The 15,907-nt window shown below is 47.5% G+C and overlaps 1 protein-coding gene across 1 annotated transcript; it reads left to right on the top strand.

Annotated features, from left to right (window-relative positions):
• Positions 1-8,319: 8,319 nt before the first annotated feature.
• Positions 8,320-9,452, top strand: C5AR2 (complement C5a receptor 2; the record flags this gene model as incomplete). Its single annotated transcript, XM_084257479.1, has 1 exon — positions 8,320-9,452. One exon carries the CDS (start codon positions 8,320-8,322, stop codon positions 9,325-9,327), a length of 1,008 nt encoding a protein of 335 aa, XP_084113605.1. The 3' UTR covers positions 9,328-9,452.
• Between the last annotated feature and the right edge of the window lie 6,455 nt (positions 9,453-15,907).

Consider the following 15,907-nt stretch of genomic DNA (forward strand, 5'->3'; position numbering starts at 1 on the left):
ATCAGTATAAAAAGTTTTTGCAAGATTTCACATTCATTTAAAAATTTTTTTAAAGATTTATTTATTTATGCATACAAGAACTGGGATACAGGCCAGAGGTGCAGGGGTTGAGCAAATTCACCACAGACAGAGTGGGAAACAGAACAGGCAGACTGACCTAAATACACTGCTGAGGGGAGCAGTGGGTGAGACAGGAGAGGTCTGCTGCACCATGTGGGTTGCTCCATGGCCGACTGGGGATTGAACTCATGCTGCACTGGCCGTGGACAGCTTCATAGTGCTGTACTTAACCCCTTGTGCCACCAGGGAGGCCCTTCATATTATTTTTAAAAAAATTCATACCAAGTCTTCAAAATCATGTGTGTGTTTCACACTCCTGCCACCTCAGATCCATCACATTTCAAAGACTCACTAGCTCATGTGGCAAGTGGGCACCCCACTGGACACAGCTCAGGGCTAGAATTCCTTGACTGATGATCAGAGCATCTATAAAATTCTAACATCTGAAGCTCTGTGCCTCTGATGCTCCCAGGTTCTGGTATGACATTCTGGAATTCTAGAATTCAAATAGCCTGTAGCTAACATCGTAGGATCCCTTTGATTAAAGAGTCTCAGATTCTGATCTTCCAGGAATCTGTCAGTCTTCAGTTCAATGACTTATATAAGGTGTCAGCAAACTCCAACCAGTTCCAGCCCCCTGCTTGTTTTTGTAAATAAAGTTTTATTGGAATATAGCTGTGGCCCCTTTCATATTGTGAGGATAGAGCTGAATAATGATGATATGGACTATGAGTAACTCTTGACCAACAAAAACTAAACTATTTCCTCTCTGTTCCTTTACTGAAAAAGATTTCTAACCCTTGATCTAGACATTCCAAGATTCTCAGATGAATGGTGGTTTTACAGATGTTTGATTGTCCACTTCATAATGTATATACATCAAACATGTTTTTTTCCATGCATCAAAATCACATAATAAATATATATTGTTCAAAGGCACTGTGTTTTCCCCATTTTCACCATTTGTTTAGTCAAACACTAATTGTTCAACTTCATCCAACTTTGAAATGAGGGAGTGTAATGATTTATTATATTTTTTAAATGGTGGTTAAAAAACATATAACATAAAATTCACCATTAGTGACATTTAGTACACGCACCATGTTCTACAACTGTCTCACTATAGAGTTCCAGAATATTTTCATCATGCCAAAAGGAAACTCCATAACCAGTAGATATTTCTTCCAAAAAGAAAAATACCGGATGGTCTCACTCATAGCAGGAATCTAGAAAACTTAAATAAGGGACCAGGAAAAAGAATAACTATAAGAAAGAAAATTTCAAAATCAACAAACAACTATGAACCAGAGACACTCTATGGGGGTGGGGGACGGGGAAAGGAGGGATTGGGGTCAAAATAAGGTGGTTGTAATTGTATGGGGAATATAAATAAAATTTAAATTAAAAAAAAAAGAAGATATTTCTTCCCACCTCACCCCTATCCTGTAGCCCATGGCAACCCCTAATCTGCTGTCTCCACTGATTTATTTATTTATTTACATATATTTTATTTTTAAAACTATTTATTTATTATTTAAATTTTGGGTTTTTAAATTTTTTTATCCACTGATTTACTGAGATTCAACCTATTTTGACTCCTCCCCCCAAAAAAGAGCAATTTCATATAGGTTCACTTAATCACCTTCCTAGGGTGTTCTTATTCTACATTTCTCTGGGCATTGAAGGGCTGTCAGCATCTCATGGGCTGGCAGTAAAAGGGAAACCACCTTAGGGAGATTCCTTCCATTTTATAACTCTCCTCCCCAAGCCTTCTGAGGCCTTTTGAGGTCACGTCCTTGGCCCACAACATCCACAAGACATCACCTGTCCCAGGGATGCCAGAAAACCTTACCCTCCCAGAATCTGCAAAACACACCCAGAGACTCTGCTGCCCAGGAGGTTACGAAGACCAAGAAAGCTGAGAAACCGGCCTCTATAAACTCTCCTGGTCAGCACGAATTGGAGGCCATAAAGCACAGCTCCCACCCTTCTCAGTCTTTTTTTTTTCTTCCCCACAGGGGTGGGCAGGATGTGGGAGACAGGAGGCCTCCCAGAATGTGGCAGGAGGGGGATGAAGGGATGTTCCTCTCTCCTGGGAGAGGACCAGGCTCAGTGAAGACAAGGTCCCCCAGTCCGGGGGCCCAGGAGAGGCCCCAGATTATCCAGTGATCTGGCCTGACTCAGAAATAACTTCCTTTAATGATTTTATTCTTTAAACAACAGAAATGTATCTCCCTTCACCTTGAAAGTGCTCAGAGGGCAGTGCAAACACCCTTACCTCCTAAGTAAGGGCCTGATTCACAAGGGCCACTTTCTTGACAAGCCTGCAGGCCGGATATAGAAATTTTAGAAATGAACGTTACATTCTTTTTGCTGGCAATTTTACCAGCATGCACAGAGCACACCCTAGTGCTGGGAACTGTTGGGTGTGTTTTAAACTCTTCACCCATGTTACTTAAATGTCCACTTTCACAGTTTAGAAAGTTGGGGTTCAGAGAGGCTGAAGCCTGGAACTGGAATATTAGTTCATTATTCTGGCTCCCAAGTTCATGTTCTCGGCCACTGTGCTATGCTGGGAGGGACCTTAAGCACCTTGATGGTCAACATCTTCCCTGTATCACAAATGAAAAACTGGGGGGCTCGGATAGGGAATAAAATTTGTGTTTTGAGGGCTCACGCCCTGTGCTTGGCCGCTTGTACCTTCTTATGGAGGACATGACCTTGGGCTGTCTCTGAGAACCCAAAGGTTGGGAGGAATGTTTAGCTGTCCTCAAAGCTGGAGGCAGAGGGCAAAAGGGAGGGGTGAGCACACAGCTGGAGGTGGGAGGAGGTAGAGGGCGTGGGTGTTTGTGGAAGAAGACTTCACAGGACACAGAGGTGGGGGGTGGTACAGGGAGCCCAGGCCACGATCCCCAGGCCTAGAAGGTCAAACCACATGGTGGTCTGGCTTGCAGGAAATTAGTGACACTGAGACAGGACTTGGGGACAATGTCAGCTCTCCACCCACCAGAACCCTCTCCAGCCTTGCTTGCTGCCCAGTAATTTTTGGGATATGTGAGTCACTGGAAAAATACAAACACACCCTGGGAGCAGGAAATGGTCGCTCCTGGTTTGCTGAGGCTGGGAAGGTTTGCTGGGGCCCGTAGGTGGCAGCGCCCGCAGCCGTCCCATCAGAGCAAACAGGACATGTGTCCAGAAACGCGCTCACTGCCAGACTCACAGCAGAGACGTCAGACCTCCCAGGTCTAGGGTGTGGGCCTAGGTCCTGCTTGCAAGTGTGTAGCCCAGCTGAGGACCCTCTTGCCAGACAAGGTAAGGATGGAGGGAGGGAGGAAAAGAGGGAAGGGAAGTGAGGCAGGGGGCGATTCCACCATCTTGGCCTTTTTAGACTAGTTCTTTTCAGAATTTGGGAATCAGAACTTGAATTTGAGAACTGGTGCTATGGCCATCCCACCGCAATCCACATTGGAAGGGCTCAGCAGTCCAACAGAAAAGCTTTTGTCAAAGGATCCAAACACACCTCACACTCAGGTGTTTAGGAAATGGCCCTTCTCCGGCCTGCGGAAGCTCCACAGCTTCTGGAGAATTCTCAAACCTGTGATTTGTCCAGTGAATAAGCTCTTCCACTCAGCGAGTCCTCTCCACCTTTCTTGCCCCAAATTATGTTTATTGTGGTAAAGTAGGTTTACATCTTTACATCTGCTCTGGGGGATACAGGTCCATGAGCCCTCTACTTAAGAAAGGCTAACTTAATTTCCACGTGCAGCACACCCGTCAGAAGCCAGCAGCTCCAAGTATCTGCACGGGGGACATACCCAGGTCACCAGCTCTCAGGCCAAGAAATAGCACAAACTCAGTTCCCATCCCAGACACTTTCAGTGCCCATTTTTTGAACTTAATATAATGGACCCATTCAGGTCATCCTCCTGTGTGCCTCTCCCCCTCAACATGATGTTTTTCCAGGTCCATCCACATCCTGGCATGTGCTGTGTTCATTCTCATTGTTACGACATATTCCACTGCGGGAACACAGCATTTGTCAGTTCATTTTCCTGCGGGCAACTCTGTGGACAGCTTCCTATCTCGGACGGCTGTGAACATTCTAAAACATTCCAGGCTTTGGCGAGCATACATATGCTTCTTCGGGGGGGTAACAAAGATTCTGCTTCATGGGTTCCAGAGTAGGAAGTTCCAGCAAGACTGACACGTATGCCAAGACCAAGTTCTAGGTGTCCATGGTGAAATGGAAAGAAATCGAAACGACGACTCAGCTTCTTTGTGCCTGTTTTGTTCTTGTGTTCACGAAATATCAGCTAAACACCTGTTGTGCCCCACATGCCCAGATGTCAGGGACACGGTGGAGCCCAAAGCTCTGGAAAATGGGGATAATGGTGATAAACACCAGTTATAAGGGTTATGATGTCTGGAACATAACAGGTGTTCAATAAATATCTATTATTTGAATTGTGATAAAATAATAACATGGTAGTAATGCTTTTTTTTTTTATAGAGGCATGTTTTATTTATTTATTTATTTATTTTATTTGTTTGTTTTGTTCATACATGCACTGGGTACAGTCAGAAGCGCGGGAGGGTGAGAAAATTCACCAGAGCCAGAGCAGGGAGCAGAGCAGGCAGAAGGACCGAAGTACACTGCTGAGGGGAGCAGCGGGCGGCAGGAGAGGTGGCAGGAGAGGTCTGCGCGCCATGTGGGACCCTCCTCTGGTGGCCGGGGAGCAGCCGGGGATCGAACTGGCGCCGCAGAGGCCGTGGGCAGCTTTGCAACCCAGCACTCAAACGCTGCGCCACCGGGGAGGCCCAGTAGTGATGCTTTTTTATAGGTTAAATATGAAAATGTAATTTGTGATTTATTGCAAATAATAATAATAAAATTAATTGCCTCTCACAATTACCATTCAATGTCTGTTAGTCTGAGGTGGGCTACAAAGTCCAGTCAGGGCACTGATGTTGAAGCTGCTGTGTAGAAAGGATGTGTGTGCAGACAGGGAAACCTAAGGCACAGTAAGAGAAAAGTTCCTCTGGCACAGCGGGCTGCTGAGTGCTCTCCTTTCTGCTTAGTCTCATGAAAGGGAAGTATCAGAGACTCTTAGAGTTGCTGACAGGCACAAAATGCCCTGCATTTTAACCCACCCAGAAGAACTGAGATGGGTGGGATGTTAGGCTAGGGACAGAGGGTGCCAGGCGATAGGAGTGATAGCAGCTGGTGGACCTGGCCCTCTGCTCAGCTCTTTACCCCTCTTCACTCAAACTTGTTGAGTTCTCCCAATGCCCTCCAGGGTAGGTGTATTATTATTCTCATTTTACAGTCTAGTCATCAGAGGCACAGAGAGGTTAAGTGAATTGCCCAAGACTACAGAGCTGGTGAGGGTCTGAATCTTTAAAGTCTGCTCGTGTGCACACACATGCATACACATGCAGCGGCTTGGGAGGGTGGCAGTTATTTGGCAGGATGGAAGGGAAGGCCCCAACTTCCCCTCTGCCTTTCCTGTTATGTCAACCGCAAGCCCTGAGCAGTGCTGGGCAGCCCACAGGATTCGCCAGAGATATACAGGGTGGGGTCACTCTGATATCACACAGGCTGATATACTGACTACGTGGGTCCTCACCCCCGTGCAACATACTTTGCACATTTAACTCCTCAAGGCCTCCCCAAACTGGTGACTCATCACCTCGATGACTCCCAGACCGACAGAGAGAGTACTTCCCAATCGAAACCGCTTACTGGGGTCACAGTGCCTGGCAGCACCACCCTCCTCCGCTTCCCTGGAATCTTAAAGTGTTTTGGATCATGATATTCTGGGGCCAGGAGTTCCGGCGTGAGACTAACACAGTCTGAAACTCGGCTCTGTTCCTTGTTTAGCTGAATGATCTTTGGTAAGTGACTTGACTTCTCTGTGCCTCAGTTTCCTCTTTGGCAGAAAGGCTAGACCAATAGAATTAAAATCAGAGGGTTGGGCCTCCCTGGTAGCGCAGCGGTTGAGTGCTGGGTTGCGAAGCTGCCCGCAGCCTCTGCGGCGCTGGTTCGATCCCCGGGTGCTCCCCGGCCACCAGAGGAGGGTCCCGCATGGCGCGCAGACCTCTCCTGCCGCTCGCTGCTCTCCTCAGCAGTGTACCTCGTCCGTCTGCCTGCTCTGCTCCCCGCTCTGGCTCTGGTGAGTTCTCTCACCCTCCCGCGCTTCTGACTGTACCCAGTGCTTGTATAAATAAATAAATAAATAAATAAATAAATCTTTAAAAAAAAAAGAAAAGAAATTAAAAAAAAATAATAATAAAATAAAATCAGAGGGTTGTCCTAAGGATGAAATGACAGAACATTTAAAGGTGCTTGGGGCAATGCATGGCACATAACACAAAGTGCTCAACAGATGGTGGCTTATACTTAGTAATAATACATAATTACAATAATAATATAAGAAACAGTAACAATAATACTACTTGTGTCCCTCAAGACAGGGAGAGATTTGTTGTTGTGGTACAGATATCATGAAGTGTGTTTACACACAAGGAGTGGGGTATAGCCTCCACACACTCAGGCTGGATGTAGGGACCTCCGTCCCATACCCACAGTCTGGTGTTGACCAAAATGTCATTATGACAACAGTGGTCATTTCTGTAACAGGTGATGTCACCTCTCTGTTTACACCTTCCCATGTTTCCCATCTCATGTAGAATAAAAGATAAAGCCCTTAAAATGCCTCATATGTCCCTTGATAGGTCTCTGTTCTTACCTCCCATGCTGAACCCTCCCATCTACTCTGCTCCAGCTACCTGAACGTCCTGGTTGTTCTTTTTTCTTCTTCTTTCTGTCCCCCACCCTCATTTTAAAAGGACAGGTTTATTAGGAAAAGGAGAAAGAAAAAGAGAAGCACCTACAGAGTCATGGGTGGGCAGAAGAGCTGACATCCTCGCTGTTCTTCTAATATGATGTTATGTTCCTACATCAGGGCCTTTGCACTGGCTGTTCCCTCTGCCTGGAATGTTCTTCCCCACAAGGCCCCCTCCCTCCCATCCTTTATGACTTTGCTCAAAAACTCTGAGACCCTCATTTAAAGGGTCATACCCTCTCTGACCCCTCATTTAAAACTCCAACACAGGAAAATTTCAATGCCTACACAGAACATTTTATATTTTACAGAATATTTTACATATATGTGTATGTATAAAGTATATTATTATATGTAATTATATATTGCACACACACACACACACACACAGGTCATAGCATTTAGTAGCTTCTAAAATACAAAGTATTCTGCGTACGTATTCCTTTGCTATCTGACTCCTCCCACTATGGTGTCCGCTCCCAGGAAAGGAGGTTTTGTCTGCTGGGCATCCAGGCTTGGAACAGAGAAGGTATTCAGGAACTCTGTTGAATGAATGAAAGAATTCTAGAGAAGTCAACATTGTAGCATTTCTATCACTGTCATAACTTTAAGAAATCGCTTTGTCCCTTAAGAGATTTTCTGTCCCTTATCCTGGGGACGGTTATAAGGATGTGTTCTGGTTGTAAGCCCCAGGGAGCTGTCCTTGAATGATATTCCTGCTTTGCTTCTGTTTTCTGGTTTACATTTTAAAAAGGCAACAAACTTACTTGGAGGTACATTTTCATCTCACCAAGATTTGAAAGCACTGATGAAGAAGAACCAAGACAAATAACTTTTGCTGTTAAAACATATTACCTACTCCCCCTCTTGGTGCATAGTCAGATTCCAGTCAGAGTCCAGATTTTAAATTCTAGAATTCTGAGTGGTTCAGGGGCTCGTGTTCTTATACTTCAATGCCCTCTAACTTCACTGTCCAATAAGGTAGTCATGAACCATGTGTAGCAATTTATATTAATTAAAATGAAGTGAAACTGAAAATTGAGCTTCTCAGTTGATTCCAGTCCAGTGTGGCCAGCTGCACAGATAAAGCCCATTTTCACCAGAATTCAAAGTTCCATTAGACAAAGCTGCTCTAGAATTTCAAATTTCAGGTGGCCACCATTGTCATAGTTTCATAGTTTAGGATGTCAAGATTTGAAAAGTCATGGACTGTTTGGATACTATACTATTTTAGAATCCCAGGATGCCCCTGAGCTCCTGTGCTAACATGTTAGCAGGTGAGAACTGCAGTGTTAAAAGGCGCTGGGCTCCTGGAGCTCTGCTGGTGGACTGGGGTTCTCACACCCTAAGATCCTGAGGACCCGGGAATCCCTATCACTGAGGCTTCTCTCTGGTCCAGGTATCTTGGCCCGGGATGGAGAACACGTCTCTCAGCCATGAATATGAACATTACGATGATGTGAGTCCAGACCAGCCCGTGGACTGCCCTGATGGCGAGTGTGCATCCATCGACCTGCTGCGCACCATCCCGCTCCTGCTCTACGTGGTGGTCTTCCTGGTGGGTGTGCCAGGCAACATGATGGTGGCCTGGGTGAGCAGGAAAGAGGCCCGCAAGAGAGTCAGTGCCACCTGGTTTCTCCACCTGGCCGTGGCAGACCTGCTCTGCTGTTTGTCTCTCCCCGTCCTGGCGGTGCCTATTGTCCATGGGGGCAACTGGCCATATGGGGCTGTGGGCTGTCGGGCCCTGCCTTCCATTATTCTGCTGTCCATGTACACCAGTGTACTGCTCCTGGCTGCTCTCAGCACTGACCTGTGCCTGCTGGCCCTCAATCCCACCTGGTGGGCGGCAGCGGGGCGTCCATGCAGGGTACAGGCAGCCTGTGGGGCAGCCTGGACGCTGGCCTTGCTGCTCACTGTGCCCTCAGTCATCTACCGCCGGCTGCACCAGGAATACTTCCCACACAGGCTGGAGTGCGTAGTGGACTATGGCGGCTCTGTCGTGGCTGAGTACACAGTGACTATCACCAGGTTTATTTTTGGATTCCTGGGGCCGCTGGTGGTTGTGACTGTCTGTCAAGGTGCCCTCCTGTGCCGTGCAACCCAACGCCGCTGGCCACTGGGCACAGCCGTCATGGTATTTTTTTTTGTCTGCTGGGCCCCCTACCACCTGCTGAGGCTGGTGCTCACTGTGGCTGCACCCAACTCTGCTCTCCTGGCTCAGGCCCTGCGGGCTGAACCCCTGGTTGCAGGCATTGCCCTGGCTCATAGCTGCCTAAATCCTGGACTCTTCCTGTATTTTGGGCGGGCTCAACTACACCAGTCACTGCCAGCTGCATGTCATTGGGCCCTGAAGGAATCACAGAGTATGAACGAAGGCATGAGCAGCAAGAAATCCACCAGCTACGAGGAGGTGGAGGTGTAGGCTAGAGGGAAACCAGTTTGTGTCTTTCAATCACATTTCAAAAAGTAGCTTCAGGTATAGCTGGATCCAGGAGCTCCATAATATCATCTATTCCATAATTCCTTCAACTATCATTCATTATTCACATACTATGGGCAAGGCCCTATTATAAGCACTAGGGCTGCGGCAGTGACCAAAGCAGACACAAATACCTGCCCTCAGGGAGCTGACATTCTAGTGGGGCAAGGCAGAAAATAAGCAAAGAAATAAAGGATTCTGTTAAGTAGTGAGAAACTTAAGGGGATAAAGAGGGCTAATTGGAGCAGGGATATAGGTCTTCCAGGGAAGGTTCCTTGATGATATTTGAGCCAAAACTTGAAGAAGGGAGAGAGGAGTTATACTTAAACATGGGGATGGGGGAGAAGCATTCCAAGTGGCAGGAATAGCAAATGCAAAGGCCCTGAAGCAGAATTAGTTTGGTGCTTTCCAGAAACAGTGGATAGGCCAGTGTGGATGGAATAGAATGAGCAAGAGGAAGTGTGTTGTGAAATAAAGGGAGAGAAGTAATGGGGCTCCCCACTTTAAAAGCCTTCTAGGTTACAGCAAGTATTGGGGGGTCTCTGGAAGGGTTCTGAACTACTACACCCAGATAAACTACAAGACACCATTTTTTTTAAGAGGCATGTATTTTATTCATTTATTTTATTTATTTATTTGTTTGTTTTGTTTGATTATACAAGCACTGGGTACAGTCAGAAGTGCGGGAGGGTGAGAGAATTCACCAGAGCCAAAGCGGGGAGCAGAATAGGCAGAAGGACCGAAGTACACTGCTGAGGGGAGCAGCGGGCGGCAGGAGAGGTCTGCGCGCCATGCGGGACCCTCCTCTGGTGGGCACTCAACCGCTGCGCCACCGGGGAGGCCCAAGACACCCATTTACATTTGAGTTTCAGATAAAGAACAAAATAATTTTTTAAATATTTCTCATGCAATATTTAAGACACACCAAGAATTGTTTGCTGTTTATCTGAAATTCAAATTTAATTGAACATTTCCTAAGTCAGGCAACCCTTTTGTGAACAGAGGAGTGTCTTGATTTGACTTAGATTTTAATAGAATCCCTCTGCCTGCTGGTGGAGACTGTACTATAGGATGAGGAGCTGCTGCAGCGTATGCAAGAGGTGATGGTGACTCAGATCAGGGTGAGAGGGTTACACAGTCTCTGGGCCTATTTTGAAAGAAAGGCCAAGTCCAAGCCCCTAGGCATTTGAGAATTCTCCCTACCACTGGACACACATATTCTAGCTACTCAGACCCAGCAGCAGACAGAATAATGGCTTCTAGTGAGACTGGCATCAAAATCCTCTGTACCTGTGAATATGTGGACTTACCTGGCAAAAGAACCTTTGCAAATGTGATTAAGGATGTTAATATGGGAGGATGATCCCGGGTTATAGAGTGGACCTAATTTCCTCATGGGGTTTATAAAAGGGAGACAGGAGGGGTAGAGTCAGTTGCAGGAGATGTGACAACAGAAGCAGATGTCAAGACCTCCCTGGTGGCACAAGGGGTTAAGACACAACCTATGAAGCAATCCGCAGCCACTGCAGCACGAGTTTGATCCCCGGCCAGGGAGCAACCCACATGGTGCAGTAGACCTCTTCTGACTCGCCCGCTGCTCCCCTCATTAGTGTATTTCAGTAGATCTGCCTGTTCTGCTCCCCACTCCTCCTCTGGTGAATCCTCTCACCCCCCACACCTCTGGCCTGTACCCCAGTTCTTGTATGCATAAATAAATAAATCTTAAAAAAAAAAAGAAGCAGATGTCAGAGTGACATTAGGAAGGTACCACCCACCAATGAATGCAGACAGCCTCCAGAAGCTGAAAAAGATGAGGAAGTGGATTCTCTCTGAAGCCCCTACTGCGAGCACAGCCCTGATGACATGGTGCTTGTAGACTTCTGACTGCCAAAACCTTGAAAGAATAAATGTGTATTGTTTTAAGTCACTAGCTTTGAGGTGACTTAAAGGAAATGAATAAAGACCCTGTTATAGTCATGGTTCTGGGTCTTTCGTCAAGCTGGTGCCATGCCTGGAATGTCTATAGGGAATCAGAATCATAAACCTATATAAACTGAAGCCTGAAGTCTGGAAAGGTGGAGCAGTTTATCAGAATTTTCTGCCCCAGGAGAACTCTGAAATAAAAAACTGTTACTAACCTTCTCAGTTGTGCTTATACGGTTGTGATGATTGCAGTGCAGCTCATGCTACTTAAAATAGCATCGCTCCTCCTAAAGCTTTGGTTTTCTCCTTAGACATCGCACTACTACTTGACATTCTATTTCTTTTTATTTATGTGTGTCTCTGTTATAGGACAGCCCCGATACTGAACGGGTTCCTGGCTGTGGGTCCTCACCCACGCGCTTAAAAGGGACTTATTAATACTCCACTACAGATACACACAAAAGGTTAATAAAAGGTTTATTTACAAGGGAAAAGGAAATAAGGAAAATGTACAACTCAGGGAGAAAATAGGGAAATAAAGTCTTTAATGCGTCCTACCCGTTCCGCCGACCTGGAAACCCAAAGTCACTCTCAGAGCTGGCCTGACGCTGTGAGCTGGTGGAGAGCCAAAATGGGGGAACCCCCCAAAGCCCACGTGTCTGCCTTTATACCAACTTGGCTGCCTAACCCCACCCTCAGGTCCCAGCCACCTTCCCTTTGGTGGTGATGGGATTTGGAATTCCCAGTGTCTTTGGCTTTGGCCTGGGGTGGAGGTGGAGTCCACAAAGCCTGTATGGAATTAGCTTTAGGACATCCTTTTCCCCCTAACATCTCCCCCACCAAAACGTGAGCTCCATGGGAGAAGAGATTTGATCTGCTTTGTCTACTAATGCATCCTAAGTGACCGGAACTGTAAAGAAAAGGATGATCATTACAATAAAAATAAAAGCTCTAACACTTGCTATTGAGCTGAAAAGTCCAGTTTGTGTACCTTAAGCTTGCTTTGTCGGAAAGTTTTGCCAACAATCTTGGCGAGTAGGTATTACCTTCCTGTTATAAATAGGGGAAAAGGCTCAGTCCGCAATGACTGGGGCTTTTAGGTTTCCCTTTTCTCATTCAGTCATCCATTCAACAAACATTTTCTTGCAGGCGGACGTTGGAGAACACAGGCCCTCCAAGACAGAAATAAATAGCCCCATGCCTTCAGGAAGCTGGGGCTGAACTGGACTATCTACTGGCGAGCTGACATGATGAATTGTACATGAACAACACTGTACATGATTACAAATCATAATGAATAATTCAGTCAGCTCCCTCGTTGAGCTAAAACCCGGGGCTCCGCCGGTCCAGGGTGCAGCCAGCAGAGGCTAGGGTAGAGGGGGGCCGGGGAGACATTTTCAAGTCTCCACAGCAGCCCTCCCGGGACCCCTAGAGGGTGCAGCGCCACCCGAGGCTCCTCCCGCCGCTAGGCGGGGGCCTGACCGTGCCGAGCGCAGGCGCAGAGTGGATCTTAGGAGCCCGCAGCTGCCCATTGGCTCCTAGGCCTGAGGTGGGGCGGGGCCAGGCCGCGAGGATGGCGTGCGCAGGCGCAGAAATGGCTTCGTGTGCGGAAGGGGCGCTGCGGGCCCGGAAGTTGAGGCGTTCGCGGTGGATAGTGAGGTGAGGGGGGCGGGGCGGCGGTGCCGGCGGCTGGAGTCGAGCCGGGTCGGGGGTACCTGGGGGCGATCGGAGGGCTGGAGGGAAATCCCGGGGCCCCGAGAAACGATTGGAGATGGAGTCCGAGCATGCCTGTGGGAATTTGGGGTCAGAGAGATCCGAGACTGAAAGCACTGGAAACACGAGAAGAAGCTTCCAGAAACGGAGGGCTTGAGAGACGGGGAAGGCTGGAGGGAAGTTGAGAGAGGAAGAAAGCAGAAAGTTAGAAAGTCCGAGGGCGAAAAGTGAGGGTCCCTTCGCGGGAGGCTCATGGAGATTCCCGGGGTCCCCACGTGAACTTGGGAGATGGCGGGAAACATAGATCAGAGTCAGACGAGGGGTCAGAAATGGACCCAAGAGCACAGGGAGGTGGAGGAACGGACACTGAATCGTGGGGCGAGACCGACAGATGTGGGAAGAGGGAGAAACTGACCAAAGCTGGCCCGAGAGTTGTTGGCAGAAGGGAAGAGCCAGCCTAGGGGAAGAGGCTCGGGAGAGAGCAAGAGAAGGAGATCGATGCTGGGAATGGGGCGGGAAAGCCAGGTAAATGAAGAGAGTAACCCCGAGGATGAAGAACGGAGAGGGGTGGAGAGAGCAAATAGAACGGAGAGGAGAGTGAAATCATACAGGGTTTGTTTCTCTACATCTAACCTATTTCACTGAGCATAATTCCCTCTAGGACCATCCATGTTGCAAATGGCAGGATTTCAGCTTTTTCTCTTTTTTTTCCCTAAATAGCTGAAGTCTTATTCCATTGTGTATGTAGGCCACATCTGAGAACGGCCTTGAGAAACTTGGGGGTGCCCTCAGTTGTGCCCACATGCACCAGAGGCATTTTGCAGCCAGAGGGGAATGATCTCTTCACTTTATCGTTCCTGTTTTTACTAAGAATCCTGGCTACCGTTCAAGAACACCTTTTCCTCTTAATTGCCGCCTTGAACAGGAACCCCTCTGAAGCTGCTCTGGCATCACCAAGAAGTAATGAGCACTCCCCACAGGCTGCTGCTTTCATGGGAAACAGCTCTGCTAGTTCACAAGTTCTGGTCAGTTGAAACCCATAGCTGGCCCTAGTTACTCCCAGGGATGGCCTGAATCCCCCTGAGACTTAAGAGATCAGCTCTCTGAACTCTTCCACGATGCCCTTGGAGACTAAAGGCAGAGTAGGTGCAGGCATCGCCTATATCATTATGCAGGCCAGTCGTGACCTCTATTTTTTTTTTAATGATCATTTTCATTTCTCTTTTTCTTGAGATAATATACATCACTGTATGTTTTAGGTGTACAGATCACACCTCTTCAAATGTTTGTTGCACCACAACCACGGTCAAAATGCAAATAACCCTCTACCCAATTTGTGGCCATTTGAGTTTTTCTAGGTTATACATTCTGATTTTTTCCCCCTGTGTTGGAAAAAACTGGACAAAGCACTGACCTTGAATACTAATTCCTTTTTAGCTTCTCTGTGCCAGCCTCGGTGATAAACTGCAATGCTTTGAGATATGAGATGGGATTGCCGTCATTTTACAGATGGAAAAAACATCCTCGAAGCTGGTCACACATCTAGTAAACAATGAAATAGATTTAAACCCAGCGTTGCCTGCCTAGGGTTTACCAAGGAAGTCTCTGGACCCTTCTTATAAGGCCATAAACTTAGAATATGAAGGATGGCCTTCCCTCCAGGAAAATTACACCTAGGACATGCTCTTTCATAAGACTTCCTCAGCTGAGAATCAGAAACCCACCTTTAAGTAGTGGCCGGAAAGTGGAGGGCTGGAGGGAACAAAGCCTCAGGCACTAAGTGATTGCCAACCTTCCCCTGCCTCCCTCCACCTCTTGCAGTTTGCTCAGTCATCATCCTTGTGTGTGCCTCATTGTCCCCATTTGAAGGCTTTTCTCTAGGATAGATTTCTAGAAAAGACTATCTTGTTAAAGAGCTCCAGGTTTATAGCATCCTTGTCCAACCACAGTAGATAGAGGGAGCTTGTCTAGTAACTCAATTCCAGAGAAAGGCCGTGATAGGGCCTCTTCAGGTCGTGTGTCCACTCCTCAGATCAATCACTGGTTAAAAGAGGAGTAGGACAGCACGCATGGCCAGCCCTGGGTCACTTGCACAACCAATAGGGATTCTTAAAGGCCAGCAGAACCAAGTGGAATCAAGGAAGGACTGCTCCCCAAAGGAAGGTGGGTGCTGCTTTCAGGAAAAGAAGGGAGGAATGTGCCAGGCAGGCACAGACAATACATAAAACACTTGCAAAATTGTGTGCTTAATTTCAAAGGGTTCCCTGGTGTTCTGAAGTGGGTGGGGCTGGTGGGAGTCTAACTGTGGAGGGGAGGCCTTGGGGATTGGGTGGCTACATGCTGGACTGAGGTGACCCCACAAAGGCAATATTGGGGGCTACTCACATCTTTTGGATGGGGGATTCTGTGCCAGGGTGAAATTCCTGATGGGATGGAGGCAAACTGAGCTTTGGAGGGTGAGGGAGGGTTAGGAAGCCTTTACTCTTCATTGCACTGCACCTCTCCAGTGCTACTGCCTCCAACCATGTGACCTGCTGTCCTTCAGAGGAGGCTCCCGCAGCCCCCTGGGCTTCTTGTGTCACGGCCCTTGTCACTTGATGGTCAGAGTCTGGTGAGATGTCTGTCCTATGCACACACTGCACCACCTGCTCGTGCAGTGCTTGCCATCAGCTGACTTTCTGCACATGTCTCTAAAAGCGAATAAATGTCTTTTCTCTCCCCGAAGCATTCAGGACCTGCACATGCTGGCTGGACTGTGTCCATCTCAGAGACCAGTGCAGGAGCCCTAAGATGCCTCTGTGAGCAGCTTGAGTCAGGTCCCTGGCCACTTTGTCATCACGGGTGGTGGCCAAGCATCAACAGTGACAAGAAAAATTTGTTTTTTGGA

This window comes from Talpa europaea, assembly GCF_964194135.1.
Source record: "Talpa europaea genome assembly, chromosome: 16".
Lineage (NCBI taxonomy): Eukaryota > Metazoa > Chordata > Mammalia > Eulipotyphla > Talpidae > Talpa > Talpa europaea.